Source organism: Phragmites australis, chromosome 9 (genome assembly GCF_958298935.1).
Source record: "Phragmites australis chromosome 9, lpPhrAust1.1, whole genome shotgun sequence".
NCBI lineage: Eukaryota > Viridiplantae > Streptophyta > Magnoliopsida > Poales > Poaceae > Phragmites > Phragmites australis.
Window position 1 is genome coordinate 20,606,649 of NC_084929.1, and position 14,962 is coordinate 20,621,610.

The 14,962-nt window shown below is 43.9% G+C and overlaps 1 protein-coding gene across 1 annotated transcript; it reads left to right on the top strand.

Moving 5' to 3' along the window:
• Nucleotides 1–13,837: 13,837 nt before the first annotated feature.
• LOC133929577 (NDR1/HIN1-like protein 1) lies at nucleotides 13,838–14,611 on the top strand. Its single transcript, XM_062376385.1, has one exon. The coding sequence runs from the start codon at nucleotides 13,838–13,840 to the stop codon at nucleotides 14,609–14,611; it is 774 nt and encodes a 257-aa protein (XP_062232369.1).
• The last annotated feature ends 351 nt before the right edge of the window (nucleotides 14,612–14,962 follow it).

The window sequence follows — 14,962 nt, forward strand, 5'->3', positions numbered from 1 at the left end:
CAACACTTCAGAACCAAATACATAGATGTGAGGTTCTACTTTCTGAGAGACCACAATGAGAAGGGGGACATAGACTTGAAATACATTGAGACCCAACACCAGCTAGCCAATATCTTCACTAAGCATCTACATGCTACTAGATTGGCCTATTTGAGCAGAGACCTTGGTGTGTACCATCCCTATGGCATCGTGTGAGGGGGAGTTATCTTTCTATATACTCTATCTTACTTTTGTTGTATTTGCATTGTATCGCATCATGTAAGATAATCATAGTAGTTGAGCTTTGACTTGTGTGTCTTTAGTTTTTTTTTTCCTAGAATTGAATTTGTACTAAGTTGAGTAGTTGTGCGGAGCAAGCTTTTAATCTTAGACTCCTATTGATGCTTTAACATGAAACATTTCAATCAAGCTAGCTTTCCTTAGGATGCAATTTGTCAATTTTATGAATTATGTAGACTATGAAATGTTACATTCTTGGACACCAATTTTGTAATTGCTTTGGCTTAGTCAATGCTTGTGTTAAGACTAGTTTGATGAATATCTTGCTCTTGGCTTCTTGGTTCAAGGCAGTGGATTGTGGAACATTGCACTATGTTTTCTGTCTTTGTCAAATGTTTAGCTTATGATAGAACCTTGGGGGAACATGTGTTCCTTGTGTCATAAAGACACTACTTGACTTGATCTTGTGAAAACTTGATAACTTGTGAAATTTGAATAATCTTGTGAAAATCAAGTTTCTAGTGCAAAAATATGATTTAATACGATTGTCTTGAAGCCTCGAGGTGTTTGTCGTACCCAGTCACGCGACACTTCGCTTGGATAAGAGGCAACTTGAGGATAAAAATGAAATAAATGTGCCTAAAAGATCAATTTTGTTTTAATCACTTGATCTAACTAAGCCTTGGTTTCAAATGTGAGCGTTTGCAAAGCCTACTGTCACGAATGTTTGTTTGCCTAGATTGAGATTGAAGTTGGCTAGTTATTAATGCTTGTATTACCTCATCACGAGTGGATGCTTATGTGGTGGTCGCTTTGAACATGATTTAGCTATGTGAAATTAAATGCGCCAACCAATCGTTTAGCTTGTAAAGCTTCATGTTCTTGTATCCCTATCCTTTTTGAGCCTTTGTGTAATTGTGAGGTCCATCCTCTACTTTTCGTAGCCCTTTGACGTTTCTAGCATTTGCAAATGCTTTGTGGTATACTTGTGAAAGCTCATTAGGTTTACATATTTATGCATTGCATAATATTTTGTCCTTGATGCTTGCATTGCTAAAGGGGAGAAATGAATGAAAAGAGGATAAATGAAAAATATGCAACAAATAACAAATAAGAATCTTGCATAAATGAAAAATGTGTATTCATCAAGGGAGAGCATTTGATTTTGTGTTTGTGGACTAACTGGAGTCGGCATTGGAGAAATGTGTTTGCTTGTCTCATGGTGTACAGGTAACGGATGCAACTTGGCGGTCGACGGCGGGTGACCAGGCTAAGTGGGTGCTTAGTGCTGAACGATCAAGGAGGCCGGGCGAAGTCAAAGGTGATCCTAGCTGTACATATGGAAGTCAAGCAAAGCATGAAACAAATGATAAAGACGGTGTGTTGATAAAGTCAAATAAAAGAGATGTAGGTGAGCGGTAGAACTTGTTGGCCGTTAGGATCGTAAGACGGAGTACACGTGTCGACATCAGAGTGCTTGCTTAATGTGTAAGCAAGTGACAAGTCACGCTTTGAAAGCGTGCAAAGGATTTCATGGTTTGTCCTCAAAACAGTAGGAGGACCGGAGGAGTATGTGGCACCATTGTGAGCTTGCATCGAGGCGAATCTAAGTTGTGAAGGAAATATGGTCGTTCGATGAACGGAGCAAAAAATGGATCAAAATACCCTCGGTGGTAGGTAGAAGTGTATTAAAAGATAGGGATATTTTGGTAACAAGCAAGGAAACTTAAGGATCAAATTTCCTAGGTCTATAAATATAGGGGTAGGGCTAGAGAGAGTTTGAACCATTCACTTGAGCCCTTTGTACCATCCATTTGAGAGCCTAGTACTAGGGTTTAGGGCTGACCTCTTTGAATAATGAATTTATGTTTTTGCATATGCTTGAATTCCCCTCCTTCTAGTCTCTCTCTTTTGGTTCCCTTGTAAGTTTTCCTTTTTCAGTTGTAATTTTCTTGTTGATTTTCATTTTTGCTTTTGAGCTACGATTTTTCAACCTTGAGAAGTTGTTATTCTTGTTGCTAGAGGCATAAATGTTCATATACTCATATATTTGAGAGGGTCTTGAATCCCCTTCTCTCTAGACCATCAAGTTGGAGAGTTGCTTCTTTCAGTAACTGTCCTTTTGCTTTGTTATTCATTCAAGTTTCAAGCTTTTGTGCTTAAAGATATATGGAATGGTCTTGAATAGAGCCTATGGTTTATATTTCATCCTCTGAGTCATGTTATCTTGGAACTTTCTTTGTCTCTTTGTATCTCTAAAGTTTATGCTTCTGTTTATGCGTTTTTGAGCGTTAGGTGATCAAGGAGTAGATCATCTATTTCGCAAGAAATTTGTAAGGCGCCTATTCACCCCTCTCTAGTGGTCGTTCTTGGTCCTACACTATCTCATGGCATATCTCTACTGAAATAATTCACCGATAGAATAGTCTACGACTCACACGATTGGACAATTAGAACACCACCGATTTACACAAGTCACTGATAAATCTCACAGTATCCACGTTGAACAGACAGTTGAGGGGCCTCACTGCGGGTTTGATCCCCATTTGCGCCCATCGATTAGCCAGCGCCACAACCACCTCATCACTTTCATGTAGCAACATCATTCTCGACACTACTACAGAAAACCCTATTACTGTCGGTTTCAAAACCAGTAGTCATGCTAGTTTGGAACCAACACTAAACAAGCGACAATGATAGTCTTTGATTATAATTGTTGGTTTCAAAACCGGTAATGATAATAACTATCAGTTCATGACATGAACCGACAGTGATAATCAGTCCCAAAATTCATTTTTTGATGCAAAAAAATTGAAAAAAAATCTTGCACTTGGACTACCCCTTACACTATCTACAGACCACAACCATATATGTGAATGTTCCTTACCATCTCACATCAATGTGTTTGCTGATAGTAATGGAATATATATATATTTTCTTTTGACCCTTATTGTCCAATTTTTTTAATAATTATTTGAGCATCTAAGTAACTTCAAATAAAAAGTTGTCAACTACAAAGTTATAGATCTCATCGGGAGCTATAATATTCATATAAAATTTCTCTTCATCTGATTTCATATAAAACATTTATGATTTTTTGAATATCTCACTACATACATGCAAACCAACTCTTGTTTTTTCACGGCTTCAACATGAACCAACTTAAACATTGCATATATTATTATTTAACCATGTACCTACTAATGTTAGAGGCGATCATTTATCTAGCTTATTGTTGATGATTTGTGTACCGCCGATCTAACGAACTTATTGAATAGGTAGGGGATGCTTCTAGTAGACAAATCATAGGAGAACACATCGGGTTTTTTATACAGGTTCAAGCCTTCTTGAGGATAATAACCACGTCCTATTCATCTTGTATTGATCTAAGCCTATTATAGGGGGTATGTGTCTAGTCTAAATGGATCTGAACGTAGTCGATTACTTCCTTGCTCGACTTCAGGTGTCTTTTGGCTTGTCAAAAAATTTGTGCGGCTTCTTCAACTTCTAATGGCTCTTGTCTCTTCTCCTCCTTAGGGGCCCCAGGCACCCTATATATATGGGGGATGCCGTACGTCCTATGAAGTCTTCCTTCCCGTTCTTGAAGATAAACCTTCCTATTTACGGAATATCCTGGGTATTTACGAGTAGTTTCCTTTCATCCAAGGATCCACTTCCCAGAGATATAGATATGCTCCGAGAATTACGGAAAATCCTGAGGTGCCCGGATATGGTAATTATTTAGTATTCATTGTTAAGCCCCCCATCAGTACATGAAATGAGGATTCGATAGATCAAGTGCGTGACCATCAAAGATAAGCTTTTTGTTCGACCATGTTATCGAGTAAGACTCGGGTTCCCGATTATGGTGAAGCATCTAACTAGGTTCCCCATGTTCTCAGATCACCTACTCGGGATTCTGAACACCTTCGAGTTTTCAAGTGAGTCCTCGAGAAGGTATTCCATCTGGGTAGATTTTCTAATCAGCCCATAAATATCATCCCATCCTTGCAAAGGTACAAGGGAGATAAGACTCATCGCTGGCCAAGCTTGGAAGTTGAATTGTCGCAGCGGAAATGTTGTGTAGTGGGGAAAAGATTCTCTGTCATAAGCATGAAAGTGTTGTTGTATCGTATTTTTGACTGTACCATGTGCATTGAAAAATCCAAGGGACAAATGGCTGCACTCGTGACCGCCTCTTTGCCTTTGCGAGCCAGCTGAAAAGATGTAGCCTTGATGACCGTGCATCGCTTGGGCATCCGTGGCGCATAATGTGGACGCACCCGGAATTAATGTTTGGGAAATGAAATGATGCATCTCATGACCCGTTGGCCTATATAAACCTATGAGTGCTAGAGTTTGGCTGCATCAAACCTGAATCTGATCATGGAACCTCCTCTACTTGAATACATACCTTCTTCTCCTTGTTGTTCCCCATCTTCCCCCGAGTACTCACCCCTTACCCTGCCGTCGTCTCCCACCAAATCTAGTTCGGTGGTGGAGGTTATCAACGTCTCCTCCGATGAGGAGGCTGAAGAGAAGGCGGCAACTTGTAGTGTCTCTGTTAAAGATGGTAAACCCCTGGTGTCTCCAGTCCAAGATGAGGTGGATTGGGACATTTTAGAGGCGGAAATAGAGGAAGAAGAGGCGATAGCTGAGGCGGAGAAAAGGGAGGTGTCTGATAGCGTCTCCATTAAAGACAACAAGATGCCAGAAGCTTCATCGTCTCCGTCCTCGTGTTATTCTGGTGAGGATGGCTGGAGGGAGTAGCCAGAGTAGCGACACCAGCAATGACGGTAGGGAGCCAATGCCTCTCCCAAACCTGTCCTCTTCGGAGATGTTGATGATCGGACAGCGACACCGACGAGTTCAGTGGGGGGCTGGAGCATTGATGACCCCATCCTCTCTATGGGCATAGATGGTTAGAGAGATTCAAGGAAGTCTCTCTTTTCTCTTCGTTGAGTAGATCTATTAGGACTTCTTGTAATCCTCTTTCCCTTAGCTTATCTGAAAAAGAACTCAAAATCTTGTTAACTGAAAGGTTCAAATTTCTATTGCAATGCATGTGACTGTAAATCTTCTCATGAATGCAAGGAAAATTCAAACAAGTGTTCAACATTTGTTTCTTTCGAGTAGGTTAGGGAGTTTTCGGGGTTTCTTATCAGAATGTTCATCGCGATCACCTTAGGTCAGACTCTAAGTGGAAAACGTATTAGCTCTCAGGCACTTAGGGACACGTTAAGGTTTTCTACGGTTCCTAAAGATATTTATTCCCTTCTTGTTAGAAATATGGCACACAACAAGTTTTGTAGTTCTAGTGTACATGAAGCCCCGACTGGTTATCAGGGAAGGATTCTCGGATGGGCAGTCTAGAATCTCGAGTGCGCGTATGGGTGTAAGTTCCCGAATACTGGCTTATCTCAATTTTTTTAAGGTATTGTCTCGAAATAGATAAAATATATATATTGATAATATAATAACTAATAATTACAAAATATATCCTAAATACTTACACATAAAACTTACGAAGCTGGTCAATATGCCAAGAATATTTAAGGACTTGACCATCCTGCATAGCTAACATATATAACCCTGGTCGGTTAGATTCGTCCATCCTATAGGGACCTTACCATCTTGGAGATAGATTGCTGTTGTTTTTCTAGCTCTGTACATGTCATAGAATCATATCTTCAGGTTCGATAGATCTTTTACAGATGTTTTGGTTGTGGTAACGCCGGAGAGCTTTCTATTACCACGTTGACCTTATCAACACTTGTGTCCTTTTTTCTTCAAGAACATTGAGGTCATCCTATATTCTCAGGATTTCATCCTTACCGGCGTATAATTGACTTGGAGAGATTTGATCTTTAGTTCATAGGGTAGAATTGCTTCGACCCCATAGACTAGGAAGAAAGATGTTTCACCTGTCGTCTTACTTGTTATCATTAGAAGTGCCCACATTAGGCAACTTAGAAGCCTAGGCTTTAGTGTAGGCAGATAAGCGGTTGAAGACACGGGTCTTGATTTATTGGTGTACTAGACCGTTTGCCCGCTTGACCTGTCCATTACGTTGTGGATGTGTCACGGACTCAAAGCAAACTGTAGTTCATGTTTCTTCGCAGTAATCGATGAACACCACGCTGGAGAATTGAGTGTTGTTATTTGTGATGATTCTGCTCAGGACACCGAACCATGTCATGATGCTTTTCATGATGAACTTCTTAGCAGACGCCAAAGTGATTTTTCTGACTAGTTCAGCCTCAAGCCACTTGGTGAAGGTAACAATAGTGATAAATAGGAACTTAAAGCCCCCATGCGCTACTGGGAAGGGTCCAGAATATCCAGCCCCCAAGTCACGAATGGCCATGACAAGGGGATCATATATAGAGCCTTAGTGGGTTCATATACTCGTCTACTATGAAATTGACAACTCGTACACTTTTTTACTAACTCGCTCGCATCATGGAGAGCCATAGGCCAATAGAAACCTTATCTAAATGTCTTTTTGACTAGGGTTCGGAAGGAAGTGTGAACTCCACACACACCCCCTCTATGGATTTCCCCGAGTAGTTTTCTACCATGCTTCTGAGAGATGCATTTTATGAGTGCTCCGTGAGCGCCTCTTTGATAGAGAACGTCGTCCACCAAGGTATACATCTTGGATCAACGGGAATTTTGCTTGGTTAATGCATAGTCCTCAGACACAACTCGATCTTGAAGGTACTTGCAGATTGTGTCCATCCACGAAACTTTGCTTTTGAGCTGAGCCATGAGTTCCCCTACAACTCCTTTTGGGGTGTTGGTCCCTAGCGAGCTTCCGATCTTGTTATAGATCTTGTAGACCACCACTCCTTTAGGTGTATCTTCTGATGATTTCACATAAGGCTTCGAGAGTTTCTCTATGAAAATCTCAAGTTGTCCTAAAGATCATGAGGATGCTATATGAGCATGACTATCGGCGAGGTAGTTGTCCTTCCATGGGATATACTTGAAATTGAGTCTCACAAATTTCTTTTTCACCTTCCTCACCTCCGCGAGGTATCTGTCATGGTCTTATATGAGGGTTTTATACTCCTTGCTAACTTACTTTACCACCAAGTGTGAATCCCCTTTCACAAGTAGGCAACAGATGCTAAGAGCAGAAACTACTCGGAGTCCAGCGAGCAGACCCTCATATTTGGGTACGTTATTCGTGGTCGGGAAATCGATCTGCAAAGCGTATTGTAGGATTTCTCTTATTGGAGAGATTAGTAATAATCCCAGCCCCCGCGCCTTGAAGTGTGAGTGAACCTTCAAAGAATAGAGTCCATACATCTGATAAGTTATCGTTGTCATCCTGGGGTTGATCGGGTTTTTTCCATTTGGCCACGAAGTCGGCGAGTACTTGTGAGTTGATTGCTATTCGAGGCACAAAACGGACGTTGAATTCTTCGATTTCAATGGACCACTAGCGATTCAGTTCATTGTATCTCTGTTGTGCAAGATCTCATCGAGTGGGAGTATTAATGGTACGGTAATCTTGTGAGTCTAGAAGTAATGTTGTAATTTGTGAGAGGCCATTAGTACAACATAAAGTAGCTTCTGTACCTACAGATAGCGTTCTTTAGGACTGTGGAGCACTTCACTGATGTAGTATACCAATTGTTTGCTTTTTTTCTCGTTTTTCTTGCATTTTTCTTTCCACCGCCAATACCCCATTTACAGCACGTGGATCGACTGCGATGTATAAAAGAATATCTTCATTAGGGTTAGGAGTGATTAACACAAAGGGGAAGAAAGATACCTCTTTAAATTTTTGAATGCTTCATCTTCCTCTCTTGACCATTTAAACTGGTCATGTTGTCTTAGTAGCTTCAAGAAGGGAAGTAGTCTCTTGTAGGTTAGAGATGAGATCTTCCTTCCTTTTGGTTTTAACAATAAGGTCATCGACGTAGGCCTCGATATTCCGAACGATCTGATCATGGAGTGTTATTTGCATTCCTCGTTGATATATGGCACCAACATTCTTCAATCCAAAGGGCATCTTGACATAGTAATAGACTCCAATGGAGTAATAAAGGAGATTTTCTCCTCATCCTCTGCATGCATGCTAATCTGGTGATAACCAGAGTAGGCATCGAGAAGGCTTAGATAGTCATAGCCCGATCTTGAGTCAACTATTTGATCTATTTGTGGTAGAGGAAAAGTGTCATTGGGGTAAGCTTTGTTGAGATCGGCGAAGTCAACACACATTGGCCACTTACCGTTTGATTTCTTGACCATGATAGGATTTGTGAGCCACTCAGGGTGATCCACCTCTCGAATAAAATATGCATTGGTGAGACTTTCGATTTCCTCTTTGATGGCTTCTTTCTGGTCAAGCGCAAACTGTCGGAGTTTCTGCTTGACAGGCTTTACATTAGGCTGGATAGCTAGTTTGTGCTCAATTACCTCCCTGGGGATCCTGGGCATGTCTGACACTTGCCATGCAAACACATCGGCGTTTGTACGGAGCAAGGTGATGAGTGCGAGTTCCTATTTAGGATCTAGTTTGGAATCGATCCAAATGGTGTTGGATGGCTCCAATGGGTCCAGAGGAACCACTTTGACATCACCGTGGGATTTCACGACCTCCTTAGGCCTCAATTTTTCATCTCCTTGTAGGATTGATGCCGCGTGGCCATGTCCAAATTCGATTTGTCACAACGTATTCTTGCTTTTGAGTAACCATGGACGGTGATGGTAGCATCGTGTCCATGGATCTTCTCGCACTAACAAGCGTAATGTGTGGCTGTCATAAATTTGGTGAGAGTAGATCTTCCCAAGATGGCATTGTATGTCGTCTTGAAGTCGACCATGTCGAATAGAATCTTTTCTATCCAGAAGTTGTCATGCTTCCCGAAGGTAATAGGAGCGATATCTAACCGATGGGAGTAACTGAAGATCCAGGTAATATACCATGAAAGGTTTGAGTAATCGGCGTGATAGCAGACTGGGAGATCTGCATCCCTTAGAGTGCGTTAGAGAAGAGAATGTTCAAGGAACTCCCTCTAACAATAAGAACTCAAGTAACCCTGCTGTTATTTATCATATTGCTCGATCACTATCGGGAAGCGACTTGGCCGTTAGAAATTATCAGGGCAATATTCTTGGCCAAAGGAGATCTCCATGTTCCACTTAACGACCTAACAACCATTGGCATGACGGCTAAGACTTCTCAGGCCACCATCTTGTACTACCTTTTGGAATCGTAGGATGCAGAACCACCGAACATGTGGTCGATCGTCCTCTCGTCTACCTGAAAAGACATCCAATTAGTGCCGTCCCACTGCCACTAGAAATGGAATCCCTACTCTAGGCCATGACCTGGATGTTCTTTCCTTTGGCCACCTTCTGGACCTCCGCTTTGACCATCTTCTTCCAAAGGCGGCACTCGTGGAGGCTATGGTTGTCGGTCTGGTGGAGGTCATACCAAGGCTTACCATCGCGTTCACTGAGGCTGGGTGTAGAGCTTTTGCCCCGATAAGAACCGGGATACTTGTCAGGATGGATGTCAAGCAAATCTGCAAAAACTTATTCAGAATTATTTTTCTTGGCCCGACCTTCCTTGATGTTCTTCTTGTGCTTGGCTTTGACCCTGTCACCCTCGAGCCCTAGTTGAGGGCATTTAATACCCGAGTCTTCTCCTTGACGAAGATAAGCAGGTCTTCAGCCTTGGCAGACTCATCGATGATTTTCATGAGCACCTTGACTATCTTAGGCTCCTGGATGGTGATGTCTTCAACACATCTTTGGCTTTGGACTCTATGGATGAATGCTTGTATGACATCGTAGTCACTGACTTTGGGGATGTTGTTCCGGATATTACTGAAGCGGCATACAAACTCATGCAAGGTTTTGTTCCCCATCTTCAAATAACGATAGAGATCATTTTTCATGACGAGGCGAACTTATGTACCCTAAAAGTTGGCTCGGAATACATCGCAAAGCTGCTCCAATGAGTAGATTGTTCCTGATAATAGATTGGTCAACCATGTTCTGGCTATCCCTTCAAGGACGGTAGGGATGTAATTCATCATTACCTTCTCATCCCCATCGGCTGCTTGGATGGTCGTGGTATAAATCTGAAGAAACTCAATGGGGTTCATGCTTCCGTTGTATTTCTCAATCGGCCTGGGGCGGAACCTTGCTGGCCAGTAGATTTGGAGAGGAAGCCATGCCCATTGATGGCGCTCTGCTTGGTTCCAGCAGCCTTGGGAGTTTTTCCTACGGGGATCGGAGATCGGTCCCGATTTGATCGATGTCGGAACGTCCCCCGATTAAATTCATCAATAACTTCACACAAGTCGTTGATTGGATGACTTTTGACTAGTGAAACTCGACAATGGTTATTCATCTGGTTGCCATCCCAGGAAGCATTGTTCTCAGGGTTATGCCTCTTCGATTCTGATACACCTTGTGATAGGGGATTGCATGGTCTGCTCTGATTAGCACTATTTCTGGGTAGGGCCAGATGAGAGTTATCGGCCTTGATGGTGACCTCTTTTGTTAAGTCGATCATTGAGTTCATCCCATCCTTACTAGCTAGGGTTGCCAGATTTATGGTCGGAGGATGAATCAGGGTCTCTTGTAAAAGAAGGATCCTCTTAGAAATTGTATATCTGAAGCGTTTAGCCCCCTGCTGATGGTCAGGGGACAATAAGACTAGTGCTCTGTTAAGGATCTAAGGCGGTGTGCTCATCTGGTGCTGATCGTCGCCCACACACGGAGTCGGAGGGCCCTGTCTATTTGTAGGGTCATTGACATGATTACCCAAACCATCACCCCCATCTTCGATAGCAAAAAATTCTCAAGGGTAACCTTCGCTGGAGAAAGTGTCCAGATCCACCTTGGAGTTTTCATCGAATTGCTCCGGGTTGGTGTCTTGATAATCCATATTGTCAAAAGCTATTGGGATTGATCCTGACTTGCTGTGAATCGGACATTCACAGTTGTCTTAGCTGTCGAGTGGTTCGAACTCGATGTTGTAATCTTTAGTGCACTAATCCATAAATCGACTTACCTCATCGCTAGAAAATTCATGTTCGAAATTCACCCGATCAATCATTGGCTACCAGGAAGATGGGTAAATTTATCGTAGAACCCCTCATCCAAAAAACTGGTTCTTGATGAAGGCTTGGGTGACGCTGACTGCATGTACTGTATAGACTCTTGAATGCCTATTGTCATGATCCCGACAGATGACGCCAACTATCGACGATTTGTAAACCGCCGATCTAACAAACTTATTGAAGAGGTAGGTGATACTTCAAGTAGATGAATCACAGGAGAATACACCGGGGTGAGGTTGTGCAGGTTCGGGCCTCCTTGAGGATAATAACTCTACATCATGTTCGTATTGTATTGATCTAAGCCTGTTACAAGGGGGTATGTGTCTAGCCTAGATAGATCTAAACCTAGTCGATAATTTTCTTGCCCAACTTCGGGTATCTTCTAGTTTGTCAAAAAGTTCGAGCGACTTCTTCGACTTCTAATGGCTCTTGTCTCTTCTTCCTTCCTATTCTTGGAGATAAACCTTCCTGTTTAAAGGATATTCTGGGTACTTACGGATAGTTTCCTTTCATCCAAGGATCTCATTACTATAGATAGATATATGCCCCGAGAATTACGGGAAATCTTGGGATGCCCGAATATAGTAATTATCCATTATTCATCATCACTTATATTTTTGCATCATTTCATACTTCATCCAATTTGGAATTGAGTTGGCACACGTGAAAGTCAAAGAAAAACTTTGGTGTGCATCTTATATATACAATATGTTAATTATTATTTAGTGCTTAAGCATTGCACATATTATCATTTCACGCATTATTATTAGTTTTATCCTTTTTCATGTAGTGTAGGAGTGCTAGTACTACGATGGGTGAACCGTAATGAAAAAAGTCAAGCCCAATAAGTTACGCATTCTAAAGTATTTGTAAAGCATATTTGTACACTTAGATGATTTCAAATAAAAAAAATCAACAATAAAGATGTTGATCTCATCGAGAGCTATAATTTCATATAAAAACTATCTTCATCCAACTCTGTAGGAAAAAAATTATAAATTCCAGAAGACGAGATATAAACCTGAAAGCAATAATAATAAATCATTATTAGTGTTATTTTTAATATGAACTACTCCCTTTTAATCACTGTCGGTTTCTTGACATGAAACGATAATGTTGGTTCTTTTCGAATAGACATGCACCATCCTTCCGGGAGCTGTGCCCCCACCTTCATCGGGTGCCTCCTTTATATCCCATACTTTTCTGGGTTAAAAGTTCTAATTAGTTTAATTGAAAGTGGAATATGTTTGTTGAAATCTTGAATTTAGTTTAGGTGGATTGGTTGTGGGGAAGTGGAAGGAAAGAGTCTCCACGTGGCGGCCATGGATGAGTCCGCGGGCCAAGGGCTCTAGCAATGGGCTGTGAGATAGTCCCGCTAAGATTTGTTAGCTCAGTCCAGGTTTGATTCATTTCGTGCCATTGATCCACTACCCAAGCATAGCACAACAAATGTAATTGGACCTTTGGGGCTGGGCCTGACCAGACCCAATTTGCTTAGGTCTCTCCATAGGGTAGAGATGGCTAAATGGGTCATACCTATTGGGCCGGCACGAGGCCCGGTACTGTATGTACAGCCCAGGCATGGTATGGTACGAGCCGAGCTAGGCCGGGCCGGCACGACACGAGGCTATGGACCGTGCCTGGGCCGAGCGCGCGGCACGATGGGCTGGCACGGGCAGGCACGACCCGGTCCGGCACATCTGGATCCGGCTATTTTGTATTTTCTATATATATTTTTAATTTTGTAACTATTTTTATCTCATTTTATGTATTTTTTATATATTTTTAAATTTTGTAGCTATTTTTATTTTTATTTTTTTTGCCGTCGGACCGCTCGTGGCACTGTGCTCGTTGTGCCTATCAGGTCCACCATACCACCAGACTGTAATCGTGCCCGAACCAACCCAACACGACACAATGCATGACGGGTCGTGTCGTGGGTCGAGAGCGCGGCACGCGAGCTAACACGACACGACCCATTATACTATTCGGACCTTGCTATACCAGCCTGACTGACCTATTTGACCATGTCTGCCGTAGGGCACTTCTAAGTTCTGACAAAGCAGCGCACGCTTGAGAACCATGGTTCGTCTAAAAAGTAAAAATAGACTGAGTGAAAGTCATGTCGTGTTGTAATTGATATACTATGCTCTTTCTCTCTTTTCTATGTTTATTCTTTTGAAAGCAGCATGTGCTATTACTCTAGCCAACAATACTCATCGCCTTGTTGTTAAACGGGTGGGTTAGAGGGTGAACACCGCTGGAGCACTCGATCCAAAGACTGCCGACCAAGCGCCAAGGTCTCTCGCAGAGCCTGACGCGCGCGCATGCTATCAAGCTAGCACACGTCACTCCATCTGTTCGAAGTTCGTCACCCTCACCGCGCGCGTCCCTGATCTCTCTCTCTCTCTCTCTCTCTCAAAGTCTCGTACACACAGCGCTAGTGATACTACACACACGTACTCCACCGTCACCGCACCTACTTGCTCGAGAGCCCAGGCGGCCAAGCCTAGAGCACGCGCGTGCGCATGGCAGACCACCAGCGCCACCACCTCTCGCCGGAACCCGCCGACTTCGACCACCACCACAACCACGAAGACGGGAAGTCGGTCCACGCCGACGACCTCAAGCCCGCCTCCCGCGGCCGCCGCTACAACTACGGCGGCGGGGAGCACCACCCGCTCCGCGCCGTCTGCTTCGCCGTCCTCGTCCTCCTCCTCGCCGCGGGGATTACCGCGCTCGTGCTCTACGTCGTCTACTGCCCGGGCCACCCGTCCCTCGCCGTCACCTCCGCCGCCGTCCTCTCCATCTACAACGCCACCCTGGGCGCGGCAGCCGGCGGGGCTGTCGCCGGGCCCGCGCCCACCGCGCTGGCCGCGTCGTTCCAGTTCACGCTCGTCATCCGCAACCCCAGCGGGCGGTCCGCGGCGCGTTACGACCGGCTGACGGCGTACGTGGCGTACCGCGGGGAGGCCATCACAGCGCCGACGGCCATGCCGCCGCTGGTGCAGGATGCTGGCAGCGCCGTGGCGGTGGCGCCCGTGCTAGGGGGAGGCGTCGCCGCGCCGGTGCCCGTGTCGCCCGACACCGCGGCAGCGCTGGCGATGGACGTGTCGTTCGGGGTGCTTGCGCTCCGCGTGGTGGTGCTGGGCCGCGTCCGGTTCGTGTCCGGGCCGTTCCGGAGAGGGTGGCACTCGCTGTACGCGCGCTGCGACCTGCTCGTCGGCGTCCGCAAGCTGGGCAACGGGGGCGGCGCCGCCGGACCGCTGCTTGGCAACCCGGTCTGCAACGTCGATGTGTGATTCTATATACCGATCACATAAAAAAGCTTCGTCATTATCTAAAAAGGACAAATATAAAGGCACAAAGCTTCGTCTCCTCATCTCTTGTGTATGTGTACGTTTAAGGGCAGTGTATACCAATAGAGGTACATAAGTGTGACGGTCTCCGCGTATGTACGGATGCAAGCATTTACTTGAGCTTAATCTGTTTGGTAAAATAACAAGTTGTAATGGTTCATTTGAACGTAAGTTGTAATGGTTCAAAGTACTGTGCTGCTGCTTAATTTTTTGTAACACGGGAAGCCCTTTTCCATTACGGAATAGCAGAGCTTTCTGACAACCAAGCCTTACAGCAATTAGGGAAACGAAACA

Coding starts and splice junctions, on each gene's coding strand:
- LOC133929577 (XM_062376385.1), top strand. CDS start 13,838: ATGGCAGACCACCAGCGCCACCACCTCTCGCCGGAACCCGCCGACTTC.